This window comes from Diorhabda sublineata, chromosome 8 (assembly GCF_026230105.1).
Source record: "Diorhabda sublineata isolate icDioSubl1.1 chromosome 8, icDioSubl1.1, whole genome shotgun sequence".
Classification (NCBI taxonomy): domain Eukaryota; kingdom Metazoa; phylum Arthropoda; class Insecta; order Coleoptera; family Chrysomelidae; genus Diorhabda; species Diorhabda sublineata.
This window is the reverse complement of record NC_079481.1, coordinates 28,924,624-28,940,119: the sequence shown is the minus strand read 5'-3', so window position 1 is coordinate 28,940,119 and position 15,496 is coordinate 28,924,624. Positions and strand designations below refer to the sequence as shown.

The 15,496-nt window shown below is 31.6% G+C and overlaps 2 protein-coding genes across 3 annotated transcripts; both read left to right on the top strand.

Moving 5' to 3' along the window:
* Positions 1-33: 33 nt before the first annotated feature.
* LOC130448056 (zinc finger CCHC domain-containing protein 10) lies at positions 34-940 on the top strand. The gene is made up of 2 exons (XM_056785221.1): positions 34-243; positions 317-940. The coding sequence occupies exons 1-2, from the start codon at positions 227-229 to the stop codon at positions 663-665; spliced, it is 366 nt and encodes a 121-aa protein (XP_056641199.1). The 5' UTR covers positions 34-226; the 3' UTR covers positions 666-940.
* Positions 941-1,325: 385 nt separating this feature from the next.
* Positions 1,326-10,073, top strand: LOC130448053 (uncharacterized). 2 transcript variants are annotated; one of them, XM_056785219.1, is made up of 15 exons: positions 1,326-1,502; positions 1,647-1,937; positions 2,071-2,245; positions 3,446-3,522; positions 3,599-3,801; positions 3,864-4,032; positions 4,091-4,556; positions 4,617-4,825; positions 5,115-5,613; positions 5,736-6,069; positions 6,132-6,793; positions 6,849-7,085; positions 7,135-7,476; positions 8,139-8,426; positions 8,546-10,073. In XM_056785219.1, exons 1-15 carry the CDS (start codon positions 1,473-1,475, stop codon positions 8,776-8,778), a joined length of 4,215 nt encoding a protein of 1,404 aa, XP_056641197.1. In that variant the 5' UTR covers positions 1,326-1,472; the 3' UTR covers positions 8,779-10,073. The 2 variants fall into 2 exon arrangements, with proteins under 2 accessions (XP_056641197.1, XP_056641196.1); XM_056785218.1 differs by having other exon boundaries at positions 7,135-7,482.
* The last annotated feature ends 5,423 nt before the right edge of the window (positions 10,074-15,496 follow it).

Below are 15,496 nucleotides of genomic sequence, written 5' to 3'. Positions count from 1 at the left end.
TGCGTTTGAAAATGTATGGGAAATAAATAGATAAATACTCCATACTTAAGCATACACAAATACATATCGTGAAAGAAGACTATAATATTTTGACGTGCAAAGAAGAAACTGTCAAGGAGATTTTGTGTTTGATTATTAAACAAATAGTAGAGTACAGTATATTATATTTAAATATTATATATTTATATTGACTCTAAATAATATACATTAATATTAATACATCAAAATGACCCTGGGTAAAAGGTATATACCTACAGTACATTTTGGTTCGAGTTAAATACTTTTATGTTAAAAAATAATTTTAAATCTGTTATAGGAAAGCTCCAGAATACCCTCCCCAAGGAATCAGATGCCAAAAATGTTTAGAATATGGCCACTGGTCGTATGAATGCAAAGGTAAAAGAAAATACGTACACAGATCTTCAAGAACCCAAATTCTGAAAAAAAGAATCAAAACAATGAATGATTTAACCACAACGAATACCAAGAATGGAATGAAGAAAACTACAAAAGATACAAGTAAAAAAGATGAAAGTAGCAGCAGTGGTTCAGATGGTAGTAGTTCTGATTCAGACAGTTGTAGTAGCTCTGATTCAGATAGCTCTAGCAGTAGTGATTCCAGTAAAAGCACTAGCAGTGATTCTTCTCATGGCTCCAGTTCATAAAATTTCATTTTATATGTTTATTTTTCAATACAAATATATTTTTCTTTGGATTTGTTTAATATAATTATAAATATGTTTGTTGCTGAAAGGTTATTTTGTTGATTTAAGTTTCAGTATAGATGGCACATTCAATTAAACATCTATTCTGTTTTTTTTGGGGATTTTTTCAAGATTAGAAAAAGAAAACGGTACAATTCAACAGATTTAACGTGATTGGTTATAAAATAATTACTAACTGATTTACAATAACTTGTCCAACTGTGCCTTTACTCCTATCAATTTATTTATAGTTGGTGTTTACTTGAAATATTTATCTAAAGTCTAAATAAAGCATATTATTTCAAAATATTTCTTATAAATATATACTTAGTATTCATATGATCAAATTTTTTGGCGTGCAACAATTTCTGTAAATATTACTCGGCAGTGAACGTGTTCTTGAACAAGTTTTACATCAAATATCAATATTTAATTCAAGAGTGAGGAAAATAATCAAGTTATTTACGAAAAATTTCAAAATATATAGAGCATTTCTACTCAAAATTAATATTGTATATGTATGATTAATTACCAATTATACAATTTTCTATGGTTCCCGAGCACATTTCAAAATGTTAGTGGACATCGTGAAAAACTAGGAAACATCATCAAAACGGAAACAGTTAAATTGTCATACGTCAATCTAATAAGTCAATATTAAAATGGCGTCGTAGTAATAGATGCTACTTGTATTTTCAAAAAAACAATGAGATTTGTAGGGAAATGATTCTTTTACATTGATTATTTATATATACTCACTCAATAATCATGGACGCTGTTAAGTCCTTTAACCAGGAGGTAAATATCTGTATACATTATATGTCTATAAATGTTACTAATAAGACGCCTGATTTTTGGGTGGAAAAATCGTATACCGGCTTATTATCTTAGTTATCACATCTTTTTATTTTGTTACTACTAAAATAATTTTTTATTTTTCAGCTATCCTCCTTGTACGAGGTGAAACCTCCGATATCTAAGGCCAAGATGACTGCTCTAACGAGAGGGGCAATTAAGGCCATCAAATTTTACAAACACGTAGTGCAAAGTGTAGAAAAGTTCATCTTGAAATGTAAATCCGAATATAAAGTGCCTGGACTGTACGTTATAGACTCTATAGTGAGACAATCCAGACACCAATTTGGTGCAGATAAAGATGTTTTCGCCCCTAGATTTGCGAAAAATATGCAACAGACTTTTGTGAATTTGTTCAAGTGCCCTCCTGAAGATAAAGTAAGTGTTGTTTTTTTTTTAACAGTAGGTAGTGAATATATATCAATATTTTGAGTTTCAAATCCTGACTTGTTGATTGTATTCTATTATGACATATTTGGATCAGGTTAGTTCAATATGTTTTTTATTTTAGAGTAAAATAATTAGAGTGCTCAACCTTTGGCAAAAGAATAACGTATTTCTACCTGAGGTGATACAACCATTATTTGATTTAGCTGATCCTAATAATCCAATTTATAAAGAAATTGATGCCATGCAACAGTCAGCGAATGGTTTTAATAATACCACATCATCATCAATAATCAAAGGTATTTATTGTAAATTTATTCTAGTTCTTGAGAATTTTTAGAATGTTTTCAATTTATTGTTATGTAACTTTAACTCCAGTTAAATCAATTTTTTGATTGAGTGAAATATAGAGGGTCACTGAAATATTTATTTTAGTTTATTTAGGGTAAGGGCCATTTCATATCAAATCAACTTGGGGTATAAACCTGACTCCCACTCAGAATTTAAAGAAATTTGGTATGAAGGATTTTCTCTTGGAGATTTAGAAAAATGCCATTTTTTTATTCCAGTATCTCAAAAAGTTGAAAAATTGCAGCCAAAATACACCTATAAAATATAACAGACGTATTTTAAAATCACCATAGATTTAAATGCTCTTTCTTTTGATTTACAACACCACATACTTTGTTTTGGAAACTATTTTTGAAAAATCCAATTTAAAATTTTTATAACAGGTGTTTTATAATTTTTGTATAAGTTCAATACTATTTATCCTAACTTTACTTAAATGATTTATGATGGTGATTATACTGGCATATGTGTTGGATAAGAATGAAGACAATGAACTAAAAGTGACTTTTATGCCTCCTGCTGGTCCTTTGTCATCATTTTTATATCCAAAAAAGCATATTCTTTTTTAAAAATTATCATTTACCTATGAACTCATCATCTTCTCACGTTGAAATTGTTTGACAATTTTCACAAATGCACTTTTTGAGATAATTAGAATCAAAATTTTGATTTTAGAACCACTTTTTATAAAAAGTATGTTGTGTTGTATATCAAAAGAAAGCATTTAAAACTGAGTAAAGTGACACTGCTCCATCTCTAGCTCAATTATGAGAAAAGCAATGGTTATTTTGAAATGTGCTAGATATATTTTTTAGGTGTATTTTGGGCAACTTTACCAAGCTGTAATTCTGAAACTGTTCAATATATTTCAAAGGGTATGATGGGCCTATCTGAAGGCCTATGTGCTCGACAACTTCACAGCCGCCCACAACTACAAAATATAAAGATATTTCAAAAAAATTTAACTTCCTCTATGAGGATAACCTTCATACCAAATTTCATAAAATTCTAAGAAGATCAAGTAGTTTTTTTAATTTTAGTGTGTTGATTTTATATGAAATGACTCAAGGTAATAAATAACTTTGTAGTAATGATTTTAATTGATAGTTCAAATAATTTAAGGGTATGAATTTCCTTTTTCTTTCAAGGTTCACCAGCCCTTCAAAGAACACCCACCAAAGGTCAGCAAAGCAACGAAACTCTTCATGGGTCGACTACAAATTTGGTAAATAAAATTTTATTTACTTTTCATTTGATTTGAAATTTTATATTGAAAAATTATTAATTTATTTCACATCCAGAATTTAACAGATCCAAATGTACTGCAACAGTTACAACAACTTCAAAGGCTCATATCTAAGAATGTAGAAAATTCCACAAGGACTGAACAAGTTCATTTTGATAAAAAATTATTAGATTTTGATTATGATGAAGATGATGATGATATTCATCCTTCGCCAAGGCCCCAACAACCTACTGCCGAATCAATTTTACCAGTTACAAGGTAATTTGAGTGATATAATGTATAGATTGAGTATTAAATGCTCAAATCTATCATTTTTTTAGCCTTTTGACAAACCCAGAAGTTCTTAGACAGCTTCAGACACTGCAACAAACCATGGCAAATGCTGTCCAACCACAAACCCAAGACTTGGATAGTGATAGAATAAGAAAAATGCAGGAAATGAAGCAACAGGAAGATGAATTTGACAAGCATCTTGCTCAAACTGTACCAGTAAGAAAAATAATTTTTTTTTATATCATATTATATTTCTAACTCATATTTTTTCCAGAATCTTCCATTCGCTTCAGAATGTGAATTCCGCAGTAGTTCAAACCATCTCTCTATGCAAAACAATTATTACATGGAAGGTATGAACCCCCCAGCTCCTCAATATCATCAAAACTTAGAACAACAGTCAAATCAAGTTATTGTTGAAAAATCAAATCAACATCAAGATGATAACGCCGAAGTCGAAGTCATCACTCTTGATCAAGACGACTCCCGTTCAGTTTCACCTAATGAAGATAGGTATAGGAAGAGGAGGAGAAGCAGATCTAGATCGAGAGATAGAAGAGGAAGGGATAGGGACAGAGATAGGAGGCGATCTAGGTCAAGATCAGGATCAAGAAGACGTAGATCAAGGTCAAGAGAAAGAAGTAAAAGAGATAAGAGTAAAGAACGAGAGAAAGAAACTGAAAGAGATAGGGAGAGGAAAAAGAGAGGGTTGCCATCTATTAAGAAAGATCATCTTAGTGGTAAGTAGAAATATAAAAATTGCGAAAAATAAATGGAAGATAATGATTTTTTGTTTAAAGTGTGTAGTACAACTTTATGGGTCGGACATCTGTCAAAATTAGTACATCAGGACGATCTGTCTAATACGTTTGGTGAATACGGAGATGTAGTCAGTATAGATTTAATACCACCAAGAGGATGTGCATTTATAGTAATGTTAAGGCGACAAGATGCGGCTAAATGCTTGACAAAATTAAAAGGACATAATTTACACGGAAAATCTATAACGGTAAAAAATCTATTCAATTAACTCATTAACGTCCAAAACTTTTTGAAAATGTTTTTTTATTGATTTTGTTTTTTGGACCTTGTGACATATTGTCATTTCATTGGACCATCAATTTCCCATTGGGAATCTTATAACAAGAATTATCCAAAATAACTCCTCATTGTTAACTAAACCACCCTTCTAACACTAAAAGTTTCCCTTAATGCTGTACTATTTTGAATAGTCGTGCAACTTTAATTGTAGCTGGTCACTAATGGGTTAAATTAACTTTCTAATTAATTTTTTTTAGCTTGCTTGGGCTCCAGGGAAAGGAGTCAAAGGTAAAGATTTGAAAGATTATTGGGAAGGTGATTTAGGTGTTTCATATATACCATATACGAAAATAAAACAAGATATAGATATTGATCTATTAGAAGATGGTGGTATGATAGATGAAGAAACTATGCCGCAGTGGATGAAAGAAAAAGTAGAAAAAATGGGTAAAAAACCCAATGTAGACATAACTAATATCTCTATAAACACTGGAACCACTACCACTACAATAGATACTAGCCAACCTCCACCTATGCCTGGAACTGGTTTATTACAACCCCCGCCTATAATGCCAATGGTGAATCCTTTCCAATTTAACAATAGATTATTGGGTATGAATGTACCCCCCGGTATGATGCCTAATATTCCTAATATGCCGAGTTTACCGAATATGCCTAATATACCTATAGGAGTTCCACCGCCTAATATGGCCGGACCACCCATGATGGGATTGGGAATCGGGTCGCATTTTCAAGGTAAGGTAATTTTAAAATTCGTCCAAAACTTTCTCGTGCATCTGTAATGAATTAGTTCGAATAAACCATTTATTTAAAATCGACTTTGAGAAAATTCACCTACTAATATATTTTGAATTAAGGTTTCAAAGTAGGACCGCCTAACATGATGCCACCTCAACTACCAACGTTAGAAAACAAATCGAACGTTAACGCCGACGCCAATCTTCACAGTATTGGTGAATCGTTAATGAGCATCACTCAATCATTTGGTATTGTACCTCAGCCGCCTGCTCCGCACGAAGACACCATGGATATAGAAATGGAAGACGCCGATTCGAAAACAATGGAAAACAAAACTTTCAACGAAAATCCACCTCTAGGTCAGTTTAATAGGTCTAACAGGGATGACGATAGAAGGGATAGGAGAGAAGATAGAGATAGACGTAACAGGAGTAGAGACAGAGATAGAGATAAGTAAGTAAATAATGCACGCCGAATATAAAATTTTTAATTAACCTCTATTTTCATATTTGTAGTAGAGAACGAGATAGAGATAGGAGTCGCGAACGTCATAGTCGCGATAGAGACAGAGATAGAGGCGACAGGGATCGGGATCGGCGTTACAGAAACGATAGAGATAGTAGTAGAGGTAGAGATCGTGATAGAGATAGACGAGACGATCGTCGTGATAATAGAGATAGGGATCGCGGTAACCGTTTCGGCGATAGAGATAGAAGAGATACCAGAGATTCAGAAAGGGATGATAGAAGAGAAAAGGAAAAGACGCTCAACGACCGTTTAAGAGAAATGGCCGGGATGGGTGGAGGTTACGAAGATAGAGATAGAAGCAGAAGTGATCGATTTAACAGAGATAGAGATCCTTCATTTAAATTTGCACCATTTAGAAATAACGGAAGATCTGAGGACGAGTTCGGGCGCGATAGAGAAAATTCGTTTAGACAGAGAGATCAGTTAAACAGAAGTAGTAGAGAGAGAGATAGATCCAGTGAGAACAAAAATAAATCTGAAGGTGCATCGAATATAGAAAACAAAAAAAATGATAGTGAAGATAGAAAAGATGAAACTGTCGAACATAAAGATGAAGAAAAAGGAAAGAGTAAAGAAAATAATGTTGCCAATACGAAAAATGACGTTGGAGAAACAGTAGGGGAAGATAATAAAACTGATAAAGATAACAGTAAGTTTTATGTTAATAATAATGTATTTTAAATACAATTTAATAAATAATCTAGATTCTGAAGAAGCTAAAACATCCGAGGAAACAGATAAGAAGGAATCGCTCAATTTTGAAGCTCCCTCTTATGAGACTCCTCCATCCTTCGATGCTCCACCACCATTTAATGGTCCACCCCCATTCGAAGGTCCACCTGGAGTATTTGATCTTCCTCCTAGGGGTATATTCGACGCTCCTCCGATATTCAATGATGGAACACCTCCTATGGGAATGTTCAACGAAGGACCACCTAGAGGTATATTGAATAACAAAATTAGATTTTCGTTTGATTTTTTTTGAAACAGGTTTTTTCAACGATGGCGGTCCGCCGATGATGTTCGACGACGGTATGCAGATGAGAGGAAGAGGTAGAGGTCGAGGTAATAGACGCGGCGGTCGCGACATGCGCATGGACGGTCCGCCGGAAATGAATATGATGGATGGACCGCCGATGGGATTCCCCGATGGACCTCCTATAATGGACGGAACGCCCGGTATAATGCCGCCGTTTAATGACAGATTTATGCGAGGTGGAAGAAGGGGCGGTATGAGAGGCATGCCTCGTGAAGATTTTTACCCTAGAGACGATTTCGCACCGAGGGGTAGAGGTAGGGGGCGAGGAAGAGCGATGTTCTTCAGAGGTAGAGGTAGGGGTAAGTTATAATTAACTAATCATTATTTTTAGCATATAAGCAATGCCCATCCAATAATGAATTTGAGAAAGGAAATCTCAATTCCCGGGTATTATAGATTTCTTAGGTAAAAACAGGACAACCTTAGCTCGAATAGTAGTTCACTAAGTATAGCTATTGAATCAGAGCATTAACAATTGTTTGGTCCTTCGAGAAACAAAACATGTTTACAAAACGTATAACTAAACTAAGTCGTGTGTGCCAAATCTCTATGAGCAGCATAGTTCCGCTGATACCTTCGCTGCCTCGAGAAAGAATGTTTAACAGTTCGATCCAAGGGGTGCCATGAAACAATGTTGAAGGTAGAGAGATGTTGGTTTTCCCTAAAACGTGTACTACTTATTTCAGGGATATGCTATTAGGATATTAAGGTTATAATGGAAAGGTGTCTTCAAATTTCTAAAAGAAGGTACCTTGGAATTCTCATGGTCAGGTAACGGTCAGTCGGGGGTCGAAGGATTATTGTTTTACAGAGGAAGTTATTTGTGTAAACAGTCGAAAGATGAAAAATGTAAATGAAAGTGTATCAGGGCTAAACCCAATGAATCCCTTCCTCGACATGAATAATTTCCTCAATCCATTTAAAAAATTTTTTTATTGTTATTAATTTCTCACAGGCGGCTTTAATCCACGTTTCGATGGACCTCCATTTGACGGTCCACCATCTTATGAGAATTCCTTTGATGGACAACCTGGTCCACCACCTTTTGATGGACCATCATTTAGAGGTGGTCCAAGATTTAGAGGTACCCCTAGACGAGATGATCGATTGTGGGTGAGACCAGAGTTTAATACATCCGGTAGAGGCGGTAGAAGAAGTAGATGGGGCTCGTCACCTCCACCTGGAGATGACGGAGAAGGAGATGGTAATGAAGAATGTACTGGAGCATCTTTCTTGGATGAGGGTAAGTTTAAGAGATTTTCAGTAAAATAAAAATTATATAAACCTTTGAAGGGATAGAGGAATGAAATACCCAAATGGAACAGAATTATTAATAATTTGATTCTATTAATTTTTTTTAAGGTGGTGATGAATCGATGACAGAAGGACCAAATGATCCTGTAGTGATGGAAAGTGGAGAGAGTGAGAATAATTGTTATGATAAAGGTGAAGACGATGGTAAATTTGATGATGGTGTTGATATGGAATCAGAAGTACCTCAAGATGGTAAATGTACGCCGGTTGTGGACGAAAGACCGCTTCCACAAGAAAATAGCGGTACGGAAGAAACATTAGACGGCCCCCCGGGGGAGTAAAACGTTTTTAAAGATTTTAGACGGTTTTTAGAACTTTTTTTATATATATACAATAGTGTAGGTAAAATCATAAAGTATCAAATACGAATAATGATAATAATAATCATTATAACAGATCTTGAAGGAATTTTTTCTTTTTATTATTGAACAGTATAATAATTATTAGGATAAAGTGCAAATATTTCTATATTTATAGCGAATTTGATTGATCGTGTGTAAAATCATTATAAGAGATCTTTATATTATTATTATTATCATTATTAAATACTTTTACCTAAGAAGGAAAATATGAAAAAATATTTATATAAATGAATATATAAAATTGGTTCGTCGTATCTGACGCAATAATTATGTGTATAAACCCCTTTGGCTGACCTTTGTTTTGAATATAAGTGCTTTAAATAATTGTAAATAGATTTTAAAAATATCGCGAAGAAGGAACTGATTGTAAAATTCTTTTTTTTGTAAATTAGTTAAAGGGACGCTTTTAGCTGTGATTCGGGTGAAAGTGAACACAGGTGAACAATCGGGACGGTTAATATTATTATTTTTCAACTTTTTTTGTCTAGACTCCTTTGTACAGTAAAATAAATGTTTTATTTATTTATTTAAATTGTATTTTAGCTCTAACCAAAAAGGAAAAAACACACGATGTTATGTACAAAAAATAATGTTAATATATTTAGATGTGTTTATTATTGAGTATATTTAAATATTGAATAGACGAAATTTTATCAAATATGCTAAAAGTTTGGTCGCCTATTTTCATTTTTATTTTAATTTATTACCTTTTTTTCTATTAACTTGTTGAATTATTTCTCCATTCGCTTTCCATAATCATGCAGGTTTTATATAAAATAATGAGAAACAATGAAACTTGTCCATATATTTTCAATATTTCGATTAAAAATACTAAGATTCAAACTAAATTTAACATCAAAATCAAATAAATTTAATAGTTTTTGTGGGTCGCCAAAAATGAACTTTTTATTCAACTTTTCAAGACTAATAGCTTATAATTTAACATTTCGAAGACTCTCCCAACTGCTTTTTGAAAAATTATTTACCGAATAACCAAAAATTCGGTTTCTTCACCTTCTATGAATTAAACATTCGAATAAATCGAGTTATTTGCCAACTAAACAATTGTCAATTAAAGAGTTTAGTAGAAACTCAACCTAAAATATTATACATCAAAAGTGGTTAGTATTTATTATACATATTTGGTTAGTTCATTTTTCGAAATAGTTGTCACACAATTTTTCAAGAAAAAACTTTCAAAATTTTTTTAACCGTTGTCAGAGGAAACCTACAATAGAAGAACGTTTTTTCGTTTATTTCCTTCCTTATTCAAAACATGGACCATTGCTATATAGGTATCACTCATGGTGTTACCAACCATAGAGTATTTGTTAAGTACATAATAAAGTAACAAATACTTATTAGTTAGTTCGGATTCAAACCAACTATGCTGAAGACATTGTAAACATTTAAAACAATTAAAAGTTCCTACTAAAGTTATGTGGCTATTTGGTATTATATTAGAACGCGAAGAAACCGGCCTTTAGTCACTTATTTCTTTTGTTTCAAGCATCAAACACAACAATATATGTTTGTAAAAGCTTTATGACTCATTTCCAATTCTTTTTTGCCAAATTTAACAAATTCAGTTTAAAAATGTTGAAATGTGACCTTCGGTTTTTTCACTTATTGCAGTGTCTTATTTCGAAAGATAAACATATAGGGATGTGGATCATGATATTTTAAATCCAAATAAGTAGAATTAAAACATATTTAAACATTGATACTTTTTGTTGGGCACCAAAAAGTTAATTTTGTATTTTTGATCTAACCTAACAAAGTTGTTTGCTTATAATCGAACATATTGAATACTTTTCTAGTTGCTTTTTGAAAAGTTTTTCAATATTTAATCTTTTTGTAAGTTTTTCATGTTTTTACATCTTATTTCTTTCACTTTTGACAAGTTTAGTAAGGTGCTTTCTGACTTAATTTGTTATTCGGTTAAAAAATGTTGGAACATTTGACCTACTGTATTTCCAATTGTTGCAGCATCGTATTTAGACATATATTTGCTTTATTGCTCTGGCATATAAGGTTTTAAGTAGAAATTATGAAGATTGAAACCATAATGAGCATTGTTTCTTACAGATTTAACTTATTTTTATTTGAGGTCAAAGTGAACATTTTCATTTCACAAGAAAGATCCAACAAGTTTACGTAATATCACAAATGATGATTATTGAAAAATTTCGTCTAATTTAATAATTAAAAATAAATTGTGGGGTATTGTAACGACCTTCATTGACGGAGGTGTGTGTGTGTGTCTATTCAACTAAAAGGTAGGTCCATCTGTGTTCACAACAGCTGAGAGGAGGGATCCACGTGCCGTCCTTCAAATGGAAGGAACGGTGCAAGGTTAGTCCAACTTTATTTATTCAAAGGTTAGGTTCACCATATTTTTACACATATGAGATTAACAAATATAATAATAATCAAACAAAAATTACAATTTTGGTGTGTAACGCTTTTTGTTTTTACATTTCTGGACTATTTTAGTTATTTTTAATTTGTAAACAAAATTGTTATATTTAAAATAATTTATTACTGTATTATATTTTATTATATACTTATTTTTATTCGTTATATTTATATATATATATATATATATATATATATATATATATATATATAAATAATTGTAGACCCATATGTATCCTAAGCCGATTTCCTTGGGCTTTCTCTTTTCCATTTCTCTAGCTTACCTACCGTCTAAGTTTTTCAATTGTTTTTAATCACAGGTTCTATATTTAAGTCTTGTCTTATCGTTTCATATCTTATTCGATATCTTCTAGTGACACCTCTGACTCTGCATGAGCACTTCATTTCAGCTGCTTGAATTTTGCTTTTAAGTGAGTTTGTAAGGACCCAGCTTTCGTTACCATTTATGAAAAAGGTGGGAATATTGATTTATACTCCTTTTTGATGTTTTTATTTTTCTTTTCATAAAATTTTTGTTTAACACAACAAAGTTTGATTCTTTAATTCACCTCTGCTTTGAGATTTCCATCGGTCTGTATGTCAACGCCTAAATATTTGTTCCAACTATTTCATTTTGTTTTTCTAACTTAACCTTTTTTAGTTTCTACCTACTGTTCAAGACTCAAAATTTGCATTTCTAAATTTCCTTTAAAAATTTCAACTTTCGTTTCAAAGGATCTAATTCTTCAGTTGGAATTTTGTTCACGTCCAAAGCACTATCTCGAAGAATGTCTTTTTCCTCAGACTAATAATTTTTTTTGTTTATTATTTTAATCAAAGGTGTTTTTCCATACTATCAGCTCTTGTATTTATCAATTGTTGTTCTTTTTCATGTAATGATTTATCTGCATCGGTGATTGGGGTTGAAGGTGGAGAATCCACATCAGGATCATTGGCAGTTGCATCTTTTTCAAAAGAGGAAAACTAACTGTTGGGGACTTTTAGTTTGTTCTTCAATTTCTAAAGTGTCAATAACATTGCCTGCCTGTGATGTAACTCCTCTTTGTTGTAAACTACTCCAATATTTGATTTCATCGACGTTATCAAATGCTTTTTAGATACCTATAAAAACGACGTATACTTTTTTTATTTGTTTTCAGTTTTTTTCTATTAACTGTTTTAATTTGTACTTCTTTTCCTAAAGTGGTTCCTCCAATTGGTTATCCATGATTTTCCTTAGTCTGTTTTTCTTGATACTCTTGTGGATTAATAATAATTACTGCTGTCTCCTTTTTTAAATCCCAATCTGTCGGATTTTTTTTCTTCCATCTATATTTGATGTGGTATTTTTTTAGCCTCTTCATACCCCTTTCTCTCAAATTTTGTAATATTTCTGATTTGATATTGTCATGCTTTGCCTCTTTTTAGTTTCCGTATTACTTCTTCTCTATCGGTTATCTTTCTAGTTCTAGATGCCTTTCATCTTGTATTTCCAGTTGTTTCTCTTCTTCTACATTAAGTATTTCTTCAAAGTATTCCCTCCACACCTCTATAATTTCTTCTTCTTCATCTTGTTCGATTTCCCATTTCTTAGTATTTTTAGAACTTTGAATAAAATGTCTGATTTCAGACTTAATTTTTTTGTTTATTAAAATTATTTGTCCAAAAATCTCATATGTGTTAAAAATCTTATTAATATTGCGTTTTTTTGGATATATTTAGCAATAATTTACATATTTTCACATTATACAGGATATATTATAAGTTATTTATATATTATCGTATATTTTACCTTTCTAGACTAAAAAATCGATATAAACGTATTAATTTCTTTTTAAATTTGAACCTGCCTCTTCTTCAGATTACCTCTTCCTCCAGTTGTGTTCTTTTAACCATTATATTTGCATTTATTTTGTAAATATACCCCAACCACCTCTATTTTTATGCTCTCTTCTTTTATTATTTATCTTCATAACAATTTGGCTCTTCTACTCCCAATCTGGTTCAATTTCTAATTTTCCTGAGCTTATCCATCTTCTGGTATATTTATTAGGTACCTTTTATTATACCCCCGAAATAACTGACCTTTCTTGGTTTTTAAGGTGTTTAGAAGTTTCCGATACTTATTCTGAATACCACATTACTGGTATCTGAGGATTCTTTGTTATTTCGCTTGTTATTGTTCATCCCAATATTGGTGACTGTTCCAGTATTGTTTAGGCAGATTTACTAAAATTATTTACCCCCTACCCCTAAATAAAAGCTTAGGGAAACATTGGTATTGATCTATATGATTAATTAATTTTTTTTACAAAATGTGAGATGTTTTTGATGAGTTTTTTTAAGTAAATTAACTTTTATTATCAACTAAAAAATGGTATTTTCTTTTAATATATCTAAATTGATCTTTAAACACTTTGAGCTGGCTCGTTTTCTTCCTAAAATTCTTCGGAATACATTCAAACCACTATTTTGGATTTTTTGAGGTTATAACATGAAATATGGTTGATAAAACCTACGTGAACATATAGTTTTATTTATCCTCCAGTGTACGTTGAAGGTTATAGTAACTCATTTTACGCGAGTAGAATACTATAATTTATCTACGACTAGTAACTCGTTACTTCTATATGCATCCATTATTTAATCAACTTTAAACTACAGAATGTAATGAAATAACTATATGAATGATTTTTTTCAATTTCTTACTTTTATTGCTCGATATTTATCAAGATGTTTTCGTTAAAAAGTTATTAATAATATCTTGTCGATTGGATTTATTCTTAATCGTTGCTTGTAATTTTTTCAGAGACAATAATATTAAGTTCCCAATTAGGCTTTACTTGTAACTAATTTTGTATTTGTGAGAAATTTTTCAAACTGTTCGAAAACAATTTCGGTTACATGTATAGACAATGGGGGGGTTGCCTTATGTGTAAATAATTACTGTTGACGTAATTACCACCTCAATCAACCCCATATCATCAAAAAGAAACGAAGCAAATACTTTTTCGACCCCCTCAATTGATTATGTAATACTTAAAAGGCCTCTTGTGTGATACCGTGTGATATATTTCTTTCAGATCATAATTTGTTCTGCTTCTCCATTACTGATTGTTAATTTTCATCCCCCAAGTATTTTTCTGAGTAGTTTCATCCCCTATACTATTTTTTCGTTAATATATTTAACAATACAATTTTTTGTGGTTTTTTATTTAAAAAAAAGAATAAGATATTCAAAATATTAATTTATTTTTACAATTATTGCTAAATATATACAAGTTTTCTTGGAATTATTGCAATTTTGATTTAAATTTGTAGTATAAAAAAATGAGGACTGTTCCGAATTAAAAAAAAAACAGTAAATATTTTAGAAATAGTAAACTCTCAAGCACTTTATAACAAAAGTGTCTAATTTTTAGCATTCATTGGTAACTAGAGAGGCTGAACAAGGAATATAATCATAAATAACAGAAATATGATTGATCGTGATTAAAAAATTTTTACTGATTTGAAATTTCTGAAACTTTCTTGATATTTATTCTGATCACACTGTTTACACTACCACTACACCGACATTAAACAATTACACTGATTCGTTTTTCGATAACAAAGTATTCGTCTTGATTATGAGCGATTTCGTTGTGGGATTGTGGCAAAATTGAACACCAAAGTGTACTAACACTAATATATTTCCGAGTTTTCGAATACTTATGTTTTCCACGTCTAGGACTGATAGTAGTGATAGTGTAAAACAGTGCGTTCAATACTATTAATTCGTTGGGGATAACTAATTTAGTGACTACATCAGGAATTTGAAAATTTTTATTTACTTTTCCAGGTGTAAGGCATGCTTGAGTTGAGTCATTATGTGGGCTTCATCCTTTCCTATCCTGTGTCTGTTAATTAATTTCTTCTACCCGCTTCTCTTTTCTTGCTTCATATATCTTCCGTATTAACCGTTTTTTTTCCATTCTCATAACATAATCTTGATTGTCTTTCTTCTATTTGTTTTGAATTGGTTTTTCAATTCAATTTTTTCTTTCCTAATAAATCTCAGTTCTGTATTTTGCCAGCTACATTATGAGCGTTTTCGTAGTGGATTGTGGCAAAATTAAACGCCAAAGTGTACTAACTCTAATATATGTCCGACCTCCGACCTTTCTAAATACTTATGTATTCATTGTCTGGGACTGTACAATATAAAAAAGTATAATAA